The sequence below is a fragment of the Vigna unguiculata genome, chromosome 3 (genome assembly GCF_037176805.1).
Source record: "Vigna unguiculata cultivar grain cowpea cultivar isolate G323 ecotype 2 chromosome 3, ASM3717680v1, whole genome shotgun sequence".
NCBI classification, from domain to species: Eukaryota; Viridiplantae; Streptophyta; class Magnoliopsida; order Fabales; family Fabaceae; genus Vigna; species Vigna unguiculata.
Window position 1 is genome coordinate 46843888 of NC_140794.1, and position 13821 is coordinate 46857708.

General features: G+C 29.8%; 1 protein-coding gene across 3 annotated transcripts; it reads left to right on the forward strand.

The window, feature by feature from the left end:
• Positions 1–813: 813 nt before the first annotated feature.
• Positions 814–7191, forward strand: LOC114178818 (hydroxyproline-rich glycoprotein family protein). Of its 3 annotated transcripts, XR_003603385.2 has the most exons (5): positions 814–966; positions 1205–1297; positions 1376–2610; positions 3493–3571; positions 6979–7191. XR_003603385.2 is itself a non-coding variant. In XM_028064924.2 (4 exons), exon 3 carries the CDS (start codon positions 1400–1402, stop codon positions 2564–2566), a length of 1167 nt encoding a protein of 388 aa, XP_027920725.2. In that variant the 5' UTR covers positions 814–966; positions 1205–1297; positions 1376–1399; the 3' UTR covers positions 2567–2610; positions 6979–7191. The 3 variants fall into 3 exon arrangements, 2 of the variants coding, with proteins under 2 accessions (XP_027920725.2, XP_027920726.2); XM_028064924.2 differs by lacking the exon at positions 3493–3571; XM_028064925.2 differs by lacking the exon at positions 3493–3571 and having other exon boundaries at positions 1391–2610.
• The last annotated feature ends 6630 nt before the right edge of the window (positions 7192–13821 follow it).

Genomic DNA, 13821 nt, shown 5'->3' on the forward strand with positions numbered 1-13821 from the left:
CAATGTGAGACTTAGACTCACAATTGGATTCCCAACACAATAAAGAGAATGGAGAACAACTTATCTATATGTTTTTCTATGTGTCATTACCAAGAGAAAAAATATCTATTTATAGATATAAAAGACAATCCAACGAATCCAACTCAAAGAGTACAATATAAACAATTTAAATAACACAAGTTAATCAATCATAAGTAAATGTTAATAAGTCCACGACATTAATTAATCTCATAAATTGAATATCTTTGTGTTATATATAATCAATTGTAATACTAATTGATATTATAAGACTTACTTTTTACATTAAATACAATTTGATGTTAAAAAACTATTCATTTTCTACATCAGGTTATCAAAATTATTCTTTTATGTCAAAAAATAACTGATATTAAAAGTTTCTTTTGTAATAGTGATAAACAATTTGAAAGGTTATATTAATTTATTAGAACCGTGTGTTTACAATATGTTGATATGATAAATATTTATTTGTTAAAATATTGAATAAAATAACGAAAATTTGATTTTTTTTCAAGTTATTAATTATAATTTTAAAATCTTCTGTAATATTTAATCTTATAAAAATAATTATATAAATAAGACATAAATTTATATAATTTAGTTAATTCTTTTAAGTATTTTCATAAATTATAAAAAATCAATCAATTTGTTTTATTATATATATATATAATAAATAAATATTACCATATATATATATATTTATATATTTTTTTTCAAAATTGTTATTAGAGGACTAAATTGTAATACAAAAGGAATAAAGGACCTTATTATAATAAAAAAATTGCCACACTCTGGGGGAACAGGCTTTAGATCTATCTAGGAGATTATGCTGCTTCTTCTATTATCATTCTTTAGGGTTTGCTGAATTTCAATTTCCCTTCACTTCGCTACAATGCACCTTTAGGTTCTCGTGATTCCTCCATTTTTCCCTTTCCGTTACTCATCAAGGTAGACGAGTTCGTACTCTGATTGCCAATGATACCCGTGTGTAAAATTAATTGGAGAGTTTGAATGAGTTTTGCCTATAACGTCCATTATGTGTTGCTATGTGAAGTACCCGTGTTCATTAGTTATGATCCCTGTTCCTTATAACTTATGATCCTGTATTGCAGCCGATGCTTGAATTTACCCTTTTTAACATTGAATTGATTATCCTATATTTTGACTGTACTAAAACTTTTTGCAGGTGATGTTTTTTTTTTTAAAGGATTTTGAGCAAAGGTCAGCGTGTAAAACCCCTGTAACTGTTAGAGGATAGTGTCCCGCTTGTGTTTCTGCAGTGAGTAATGCTTCTATGCCTCGTGATTTGGTGAATACGCTTCAACCTACTGAATAACCTTTTTTCATCCCTTCATAGAAATTTGTTTTCCAGGTACACAAGATGATTCAACATCAAATTGTGCAGTCCCCTGCTAGACTAGGCCTCGCAAACCCTAATTCTCCTTCAATTCCGAACCCTACCCCGCCAAAGCTCCCTCCAACACAGACCCAGCAACCCCAAGACCGCAACTCGTCAACCCCTTCTTCTGCTCTTCTATCACTCCTCCCACCCCTTCCCAGAGCCCAAGCACTTCTTCTCCAAATGGCTTCCTTAACTTCCAAGCTCTTTGAAGTTTCCCCTAACCGGTCTCTTTGGGTCACTGCCTTCCGTGGATCCATTCCAACTTTCCTCTCGTCTCATTCATCCACCCCGCTTGACGCTTCTCCGTCCACTGTAAAAGAAATAATTTCCCTCTTTACTGTTCTCCAAACCCAAATATTCGAAGCTGTTGCCGAACTCCAAGAGATTCTTGACCTTCAAGATGCCAAGCAGAAGATGGACCGTGAAATTCGTTCCCAAGACTCAATGCTACTTGCATTTTCCAACAAACTCAAAGATGCTGAGTGCTGCCTAGACATCCTTGTCGATGATTACTCTGATTATCGCCGCTCCAAGCGATCGAAATCTGGAGATGATGATTCCATGACTTCATCAACTGTCTCTTCTCAGTTGAAGCTGTCAGATATATTATCGTATGCCCACAAGATAAGCTACACCACCTTTGCACCACCGGAATTTGGAGCCGGCCAAGCTCCTCTTCGCGGCGCATTGCCACCTGCACCGCAAGAAGAGCAAATGAGAGCTTCTCAGTTGTATAATTTTGCCGACCTTGATGTTGGATTGCCTAAGGAAGTCGAGTCCAAGGATAAAATTGTTGAAGCTATTGTTGAGCCTCCACCACAGATGGATACTAATACTGTTCCGAATTTGTCTGCATTTCAAGGAATGCTGCCTCCTGTGCCACCTGGTTGGAAGCCGGGAATGCCTGTCCAATTGCCTATTGATTTGCCACTGCCCCCGCCTGGGTGGAAACCAGGGGATCCTGTGCCATTGCCTCCAATGGACTCCCTTCAAATACCGAGATTTGCAGAGCAACAAATGCAACCTCACATTCCTCAGCCCAAACAACCAGAAGTTATTCAAGTGCAGCCAGTTAATTTGGACCTTGGAGGAAGTGACACTAGTGACTATAGTAGCGATGATGTCAGCTCTGATGATGAAGATTGACAAGTTTGTTTAAACTGCTCAATCACAAATTGATAACTGTACAGGTGAGCGACTTTGCACCTGACTGTTGTGTCACTCCCAAATGTTATATATATGTCCTGTCAGTTGTTTCTCAAGAATTGGTTTTAATATGATGTTTTCAGGATTGGTTGAGAATTAATAAGAACTTTTTATCGCCTTGTTCCTTTTGGTATTTTGTGTACTTAATATAATCCTCTGCTGAATGCTTAGTGTTTCTGCTTTAGGCTCTAGAGAGCACAAATATGTATCTTGTTTTAATAATTTACTTTTTTACCACGACAAATGAATTGCTCTTTAAGACATTTTTGTACCAAATTATGATGAGGCACCGTGTGAATATCTTTTTATGTAAAAAAAAAAAAATACTTTTTCTAGAAAAACTAACTACTTTAGTAAATAAAGAAAATTCAATCTCTAGAATTTTGCCGCCTTTTACTAGCTGATTCCTCAGTTAACCATTACTCCTTCATCTATACTCGTCATACAATTATATTGAGTTGTGAATAGTAACCATTTCTCTCTTGTGGATACTTTCATTATCATAGATACTCATCAGTCATTTCAAAACCACCTTTCTCACTCTTCCACCCTCTGAGAATGCAGCACTCGATGAATTTTGCCTACTCACCCATTTTCACACCCAATGGCATTCAGTTCTCTAATTTCAAAATACTCATTAACTTTCTCATCGCATTCTTATTTTTGGTCCTAGGGTTTGATGATTTTGATTGTGTCTTCTGCTTTGTGGACTATTTTAGTTCTCGTTGATTTTGATTTTCCTATTTTGATGTTCTTCCTTACCGGTTTGGAAGGAATGATAGATGTCATAAGATACTATGGATCTGCTTCTACCTTTAGTTCGTTTTGGATATATTTTCTAGAGGCTTAATCCGTGACTGTTACAGGCTGATATGCTTGATGCTTAACTATAAGTGGCAATTAGGGAGTTTGCTGTCACATCATTCAGAATTAACGTACTCTAGAGTGAGTCTCAGTATCAATCATTTAGGATCTTGTTTTTCCGTGCTCAACGGTCTAATTTGCATCATTTTGTTTGAATAATGTTTACCAAACACTGCTTAATTAGGATATTCTTCATATTATGGTTGAGACACTGCCATTGAAATTGAAGTTAACCAAGCATTTATTTTTCTTCTTGCTTTACTAGTGCTAAGTGATGGTGGGTTAACATGCTAGTTGCTTTATTTACAAGTCTTTTATGGTTGAGATTTGAAGTTTATCAGTCTGTGACGTTTATAATGTTTTGGCTCTATTCTTTTTGTGGGGAAGGCTGGAACTATATTAATATTCCGCTTAGCATGCTAATTGCTAAGTATTGTTTTGCTTATCTCTAGTGTTTCAAAGAAATCTTGAAAGGAAACCAACATACAAAGCAACATGGTATTGATTTATAATGTCTGTTTTCTGTCTTTGTAGTACACAATGGAAAATATCTGTAATCACTTTTTGATTTAAAAAAACCTTAACATTTCCCCTTTTCCTGATGCCTTCTTGATTGAGAGGCTGTTTACAAACTTGCAGAATATTGTTTTGCTTTCAGCTTTTTTTGATATTAGTATTAGAAATCTCACCTCTATTTGAGATATGGTCAAATTAAATTATAGTACACAGGTGGGCATAAACCTCACTTTGCCATCCAGTTTTGTAATATTGAATTAGATTTTAAATTCACTTTCTCAGACAGTATCAAAACTTGTCCTGATAAGGTTTGTTGGCATAGCATGCCATTTACAAATATCTAGTCTTGTGCTTGAGATGTCTGATCCTTAGTATCCGAACCTTAGTATGAGGTGTGTTGAAGATCTCATATTGACTATATATATATATATATATGTGTGTGTGTGTGTGTGTGTGTGTGACCAAGTTACAATATAGAAGTAGAGAGAAACTCTAACATAAGAACTTAGATATCTCAAAGAATAAGGGGAAGAAACTTTTAATGGGTTAAATATGTTTTTGTCCCTTAATTTTCAATAAAAATTGGAATTAGTCTCTTTGAAACTTTGACCAATTTAGTCTCATATTTAAAAAAACGTGAATTTATTCTTTTGAACCAAATTTTGTTAAGTTTATTTGACATTTCAAACATGTTTCTGAGCTAACATTGAAGCAGAAATGTGTCAAACGGTATAAACAACTCAAATACTAGCATGAAACGTGTTTAAAACGTCAAATAAATTTAACAAAATTTGGTTAAAAAGATTAAATCCATGCATTTGTAAAGTTGGGAGACTAAATTGGGTCAAAGTTTCAAAGATTGACTAATTCCAATTTTCACTAAAAGTTAAAGGACCAATAACATATTTAACCTAACTTTTAATATCTGAAATGATCTCTTTATCTTTATTGAAAAGAAAAACAAGAAAAGTACATTCGTACCCAAGGAGGCCTCTCCTCTCAAACTAGACATTAGTTCAGTAAAAACAGTTAATACGTCCAAAACTCTCCTATTTCTAAAATATATGGCCTGTTTATAGGTATTACATCAAGCTTTTAAGAAGCTCTCAGCTACCCTACCCTGTGTACAAGCAATTACAAGCTTCACCCTTAGTAACCCTTTCCTTTTTCTATAATAAACCTGCGGAGGTTTTTCTTCTTTGGGATAACCTGAAATCATTTCCGGGATACCTATATCATTCCCAACAATGAATGAATATGATACATGGATTTTAATTAATTAGTGTACTGTACAGTGTAAGACAAAGGTTTGTCAGTGTCTCTTGTTATTTGATACAGCAGCCTCCATCTGCTTGCTAGAGATCTATACCATCCTTGATCACTTTTTATATTAGGATAGATAAGAAGCGATAGGTAACTATTTTTTGAAGGATAATTTTAATTTAATAGTTATAAACGAAGAAGTGTACATGTTCAGATGTCTCGGTACATTGTTGTGTGGCCATATTTAGTTATTTTCTTTCTTTGTTGAGTAATGAGAAAATATGTGAATCCATGAGGTGTTGCAGTGGATTTGGGTGTCTAGTGCTTCATTTTTAACTTCGTGTATCCTCTTAATTTGGAATTGGAAATTGGGGAAGTCACTCCAAGAGAGAAAGGATCCAAGCGGCAATCAAAATGTCAACACAACAACCTGTTAACTGCAGCTTCTTCCTGCATCTCCATATATTTCTTCCTGCACGCCCATCTGAAAAAGTTCTTATTTTACCCTTTCTGGATTGTGCAATTTGGATGACTTTTTTAACTGAAAAGAAACCCTTTGGGATGGCACAATTTGGAAGCTGAAAATGACTTTTAAAATGTGCAATCTGGAAGTCAAATGATTTTCGGATTGTACAATCCGAAAGCTTTTTTTTTTTTACTTAATCATTTTTAGCTTTTGGATTGTGTAATCCGAAGAAAGGACACAATGCCAAGTTTTTTTTATATGGGGTGCAGGAAGAAACATTTGGAGTTGCAGGAAGAAACTATCCCTGTAAACTAGTACTTCTAACCAAATCAGGTTCAGATTTCAGAACCTTTAGATCATATTGCTTTTATGTCTGGGACTTTTGTTTTCCTTTAGGCAGGACCAGCACAACTACCACGTGACACTGACAGTTTCACTTATCGAAAAAACACACCCAATTTGTTCGTCAATGAATGTTCTCTCAAGCACTAGCAGCCAACGCAAACCCAATTTCTTTGATCCTATGGTCCCTGGCCTGTATAATAACACTAGCTAGCCAATGCAACCCCAACCCAAACGCTATTCTAAGGTCCTGCACCTTTCATCAAAATCTTGTGTAATACATGTATTACGTATATATGTATATATACCTATGTATTATGTTTGTGTACTAGTATCTGCCTACTATTTAGGTGAGGGAGAAATATGTCTATCATGGATGTTAGGTGAGGGCATACTGGTAATTTGAGAGGGCGAAAGCTGAGAAAATCCACTTCAGACTGAGATCTAAATGATGATCCTGTTGGGGTGGTCCTTCGTGGTGATTGTTTTATTGGTACGGAAATGAGAGGAAAGGGGGACAAGACTTGTAGGGAAGGAATCTCTTGCAATTTCTTGTTACAATATATGGTTCTTCACAAAAACTGACAGTAACTCTAACTGCCCCATTCCTTGTGGTAATTTCTACAAGACTACAAACAGTTTGTCTCAGTTGCTTACCTCCAGTTCTCTCTCCCTCGTAAAACTACCCTTTTTTGTTGCTAAAATCAAGGGGAAGCCTGATTTCAGATTGTGAATTCCTCTGTATTTATGAAATAATAAAGCAGTTATATGTCTGGGGCATAGTGATAAGGCCGCATTGTGGGCAGTTGGTTTTCTTTTCCATCTTCATTTCTTATATTTTTTTTTTCTGGTATCTCTTGATTTCTATGCTGACATTCTTGTATTTGTTTTTTGTTTTCAGGTATCTCACATGGATCAGATATATCATGAAACTATATGGGTAGTTCTTTAATCTCAATTTTATGTCCCATGTTTGTATTAAATCTGTTGTTGTTGAAGATAATGATTAATATTTATTTATTTATTTATTTATTTTTCTCGTGAGTACTCTAGAATGTGCTTTGCAGTCTTGTTGAGGTAAATGAGAAGGTGGTTAGTGAGAAATTTTAGGAAATTGGCTTCAAGTCTATTTAAGAGCATATAGGAGAATATTTAAAGCGTTTTTGGATTATTGGAATTTAGAAAGAGTTAAGGATTTTTATGATGCATTTTTGTCTAATCAAATCCTTGGAGGTTGGCATTGTATGATTTGGATTTCAACCTTACGTTTACATATGCATTTAAAACGATGGAATCTCATTTATGAAATTCGAAGAAAAAGTTGCGAACAAAAAAATTTCATTTATGCCTCGTTCTTTAACTTTTACTTAAAGTTTATCAAGAGCAGGTCAACATTAAAATTTAGGATAAATAGTCAATTTTGTCATTGTGACGTGCTTTCAGTTCTTTCTTTGCATGTACACAAAATACGTTAGTTTGGGAATGACAAATACGTTTCAATTTGGTCGTAGTCTTAGATCCTCTACATGACGGTAATGGCGTATATGTGGGTTACTTACAGTAATTTAATTAACATGACCAAGTAAAAGTTGATTGTGTTATTTAAATTTTTTTAAGACTCGTGATATAACGTTATTTTGTTTTTAATTTACTTTTCTATTTCAATTGAATGTTATTGGTTTCTAATTAAGTGACACTATACATAGATTCCTAGCAAAAACATTATTATCTCTCCTTTTGCTTACATTTCTTATTCTTCATATTTTCCGTCTCTATCTTGTCGTACAAGTAGTGATTGTAATTCATCTTTATTTTCGTTTTCATTATTTGCTTGAGCTTTTCATTGTATAAAATTAAATTAGGTAGAGTGAAATGCAAGTAATACAATAAGATTTTAAATTTTATGAGTTGTAAAAGTGGTTTTTAAATGTTTTATACATGTTATATTTGAGTAAAAGATTTCACTTGAAACTTTATTGAATCTTGTTAGCAATGTCTTACCTTTAATCAAGCATATGCAACATGCAACTATAAGATTTTGTATAGCCTTTCAAATGTTAGCTTTATTTGAACAAAATGTCATTTCCTTAGCTTTCACATTTTTCTTATCAAATTAATCAAAACAATACAGCGAAGAAGATTTATCTAGTCGATAAGCCGTCATGTTGCCATACTTTTACTTATTTAGGTTCTTTTAACATGAGTATAAGTTTAATTTAAAGTATACTTTTATTCTAACATGACATTTAAAAACACATTTCACGACATATATTTAATTTTGGTTAAAATACTCTCGTGGTCCATGTTTTTGTTGAAAAATCTCAAATAAGTCATAAGATTTTTTTTAGTCTCAATTAGATCCATATTTTTTAAAATGTGTAACAATTAGGCCCATTCCGTTAGTATAGAGTTAACGGTGTTAAAGATGTGTCACGTGTCAGCTCCACATTTTTTTGAATTTTTTATAAATTTTTTTAATTTTTTAATTTTTTTTTGAAAATTATTCATGTCACGTGTCACGTCAGTATTGTGCCACGTGTCAAGTCAGTAAGGTGACACGTGTCAATGTCTGAATCTCAATTTGATCCATATATTTGTTATTTTTATTACATTTCAGTCCATTTTTTAATTTTTTAAATATATTTATTTTAATTTTTTACAAAATTGTTCTAAAATTTTATATTTAAATTTATAAAATTGTTAATTTTAAACCAACTCTAAATATAAATTATTTAAAACAATTTTGTAACAAGTTAAAATAAATATTTTAAAATTTTAAAACAAAATATAAAATAAACCTAATATTGTTAAAATGTTTAATTAAAATATCATTATAAAATTTATATAAAAGTTAAATTTGATCTCAATTGAGAGAGGATGAAATTGAAAATTAATAAAAAAATGGACTGAAATATAATTAAAATAACAAATATATGGACCAAATTGATATTCAAACAATGACTTGACACGTGTCACCTTACTGACTTGACATGTGGCACAATATTGATGTGACACGTGGCATGAATAATTTTCAAAAAAAAAATTAAAAATTAAAAAGAAAATTAAAAAAATTAAAAAATTAAAAAAATGAGAAACTGACACGTGGCATATCCTTAACACCGTTAACACCATACTAACGGAATGGGCCTCATACTAACGGAATGGGCCTAATTGTTACACATTTTCAAAAATATGGACCTAATTGAGACTAAAAAATATCTTAGGACCTATTTGAAATTTTTCAACAAAAACATGGATAAGGGAGTATTTTAACCTTTGATTCTTTAATTTTATGTGCTTGTAATTTTTAAATGACAAATTTTGTACGAATTTTTTGAATGCGGCGGCTAAAAGCATTCAGTTTTAATTTGCCATTTGAAAGCATAATTAATAGTTCACATTTTATTTTTATTCTTAGTTTTTCTAACATATTCACAATTTTAAAAATATTTAAATACATTGAATTTGAGTTATCATTATTTTAAATTGTTTTATTTAAAAAAAAATGTTCGGATGAGATTGCTGAAATTTTGTGAATTTAATTTTTTTCATTTAAATAAACTTTGTCAATTACCATCAAATGCAAAAAAAAAGTTTAAATATAAAATAATTGCAAATAATTCAAAAATTCTGCATCACTAATTTTTAGTTAATATTGGTTTATATTATTTTTTCAATTAAAATTGGTCAAGTTATTTTTAATTTATATTTGCAAAAAAAAAAAATCTTGAACTTTGATCTTTTAAGTTGATGTTCAAATAAGATTATGTTAGGCATCATTATGAATTTTTATATCTGGATTATATTGACACTTCAAAACACATCAATCATTTGCCGAAAAATTATTAAAAAAGAAAAAATATAAAGAATACAAAGAATTAAGCATGGGAGACCATACTAAATCCATGATAAAAGTTACACTTTACGAAACATAGGTAAACTATACCTATTATAAAAAAAAAAATCAAAACAAATACAGGTAAAAAATTAAACTACTTATATTGTTCTCTATGAATCAAAGCTAAATTAGATAACTTATCAGTACAATTTTTTTCTCATGAAAAGTTTGAGAAACTTTGAACTATAAATGCTTACAAAAATGTAAGCATCGATGACATCTCCCTTTAAGACTTCAAGGAACCATTCATTGGTTCAAAAAATCATGACAAGCTAAAGAAGAATCACTCTCCAACCAAAGCCTTTGAAAGTCATCAAAGCATAAATGTCTCCCATAAACACAACATAAATAGAAGTTTGCATTCCTAAAAAAGCTAAAAAAATACCCACATACTCACCCTGACTTCTTCTAAAAATACAAACACACGAAGTTAAACCAAGACAACTCCTAGTTGTACCATCAATATTCACCTTGAAACCAATTAGTAGATGAAACTTTCCATATTATGTCTATAAATAAAACCATCCTCCCCTCTCTAGTTTGAATATTGAAAAATTTTATCACTAAAAGATCATAGACAATATTATTCATATGCTTCTTAGATTTTTTTTTCATGGTCATATGCACTAACTTCTCAATTTAAAAAATAAGAGAAGAAAATATAATTGGATCCAAAAATCTACTATAATTTTTCATCCTCCGAATCATCCAAACAAGTGGAGTAATGAGAGTCACTTTAATCACTTTAAGTAAATGACTACAAGAAGACTTCATAAATTGAACAACTAAGGTCAAAGAAGAAAACTATAAAATCTTAAAAACCTTAACCTCCAAATCAAAAGGTAAACGTCCATGTAACAATTTCCAAAAGAAGCAAAATTTTAGTTGGTAATGGATCATCCAATCAAATCAAGTTTCCCCAATCTACACTTTCCATCCTAAAAGAATAAATTCTTTTTGCAACTTTTTGAAATAGTACATGTTATCATCCAAAACCCAATTAGACACATGCTCATCCTCATTAACCATTCAAGTAGAAAAATCACATAAATTGACAACAAAAGAAGGCTTAATTATGTATTAAAATTTCTCATAAATATGAAAACTTTCAATTGAATCCATGCTATATTTGTGTGGTATATTGAATACTCACTAAATTTATTTTTTTTTAATTGAGTCCTGTATTTTTTTTTTTGTGTTAATTGGGTGATGTGGCTATTAAGTGACTAAAGTGGTTATTATCTTGCTAGGTCACTTTGCTCACCACATGTCATTTTATTATTTTAAAATTTTATAGTTTATAATTTTATAATTTATGATTTTATAATTTTTAAATTTAATAATTTATAGTTGTACAATTTATAATTTTTTTAATTTTGAATTATGATATATTTTCAATTTTGAATTAAAATCGTAAAATTATAATTTTATAATTATATAATTTCGAATTAAAATATTAAAATCATAAAATTATAAAATAAAAAATTATACAATAATAAATTTATAAAATTTAAAAATTTAGAAATTATAAATCATAAATAATAAAATAATAAAAATTATAAAATCATACATTATAAAATTTAAAATAATAAAATGGCATGTGGTGACACGTGACCAAGTTGACTTGAGAAGATAATATCACGTCAGCCATTTAACTGCCATATATAAGGATGGCAAAAATACTCGTGACCGTAGGTATCCACAGATAAAATCTGCAAATAGTTGATACCTGCGGGTAGCGATAACGAGTATTTTAATACTCATTTATAAACAAGTTAGGTGTGGGTATCATACTATCCGTACTCGTTACTTGCAAAAAATTAAAATTAAAATTATATTTTATTAGATGAAATTAAATTTAAGTTTAAATTAAATTAAATTTATATTTGATTTTACATTTTTTTTTGTAATTTTATTTTAAAAATTTATAAAATATATATTTTTTAAAATATTTGCGGTTATCCATGGGTACCCACGAATTTTAAAATATTTGCGAACATTTTTTAAATGGATACCCGGGTCAGGTAGTGGATTTGGTAGCAAATGAATTTTTTTTGTTGTGGATCAGGTTGCGGGTAGGCAGTATCGTACCTAGTCCGACCTGTTGCCATCCCTAGCCCTGGTTAATAGTAAAAATGAATAGATTTAATTAAAAAAATTTAAATTTATTGAGTACTCAATAAATCATAAGTATTTATCATAGACTCTATTGAAAAATTTTAAATTTATGAAGGACTTAAAACATAATTAAGCCTATAATTTATATATTATTTTATATTTAATTATTATATTTGGATGTTTTTAATTTAATTTTTATAAAAAATTATCAAGTGTTTAAAATATGTATTTTTGATTTTGGTCCAAGTAACTTGTTTGATTTTTCTCTAAAAGATGAAATGATTATTATATTTGTATTTTTGTGTCTAATTTGTCAAATTTACTTGCGTTTTTCTACTTGATTAACTTTTGTCTTTCCATTATATTTTTGTCTAACTACCCAATTAATTTGTTTCTTTAGAATGAACGAACGAGTTGATTAAGAAATTAAAATAATCAAAACTTGAAGATTGAAGAACAAAAGAGTGAAACAATATGTTATGGATGATAAAACAAAAACAAAAGTCATATAATTCATTGACAGCGATAAATCTCAATAGACAAAATATTTACATGAAAATGATAAAATATTTCAAATATTCATTACATTAATTTTTCAATCAAAACTTAATTAAAAATAACTAAATTTACGTATATTTGAAACTTATACTAAATTTCTTAAAATTAGAAATAATATAATTTAGAAGTGTAGGTCTCCCATGGAAAAGACCACAGGTAACCATACCCATAATTCATTACATGTGGGCTTGATAAATTGCAAAAACTTAACCGAAATATTCTAAGGCTGAATTAAATTAAAAAACTAATCTGATAAAATTAATCCTCAAAATACTTTAAATGAATTTAACTTAAATATAATATGATTTGAGTCAATTAAATTAAATCAAACAACTTTAAATAATATTCAAATTATTTAAGCTATATATATATATATATATATATATATATATATGAATTATTATCAATACATAAATTATTTTAGAATATATATTTTAATTTCGGAGATTGTAATTCAATTTAGTTAAAATAATTCTTTTTAGAAACCATTCAATTTAGTTAAAATATAACAATTTAATTCAACTTTTATAATATTTTAAATTTTTAAAACAATTGAATTCATAATTAAGTTAGTACATTTTAACCTAACCCAAAGTGACAACATAGATTCCAATGACAACTAAGATGTTAAGTGTATGGATGACCACAACAAAGGTCACATTGCTCCTCTTTGAAGTTGTGTGAAAAATACTTGAAGGTTGACGTGGTTAGAGCACCCTAATCCAATATATTAACACTCATAATATATTGATTAAAGAGTTTAAAAAATTTGAAAAAATAATAAGAGATCGATGAATGACTTGTAAATATGTAAATTTAAAGATTGAAGTTGCAAATTGAATTTAAGAACATATCTTTAACAACAAATTACTAGCGTAACCCTATAATATAAGAATACATTTTTTTAATAGTGGATATAACATTACAATATAACTGTTATGTATACAATAATTATGACTTTTCAACGTTGGTTGGAATAGTAATAAACTTATTACATATTTTTGACCTAGAATGAGTTGTAAAATTATTTCATAAGTGCAAAGGTTTTTTTTCTCTATTAATATTATCAATAATTTAGCGTTATTTAATATTATTTAAAAGTCATCAAAATTTCAAATTATTATCAAGGGACCATAGTGTAATAAAAAGGGAATAAAGGACTATTGGTAA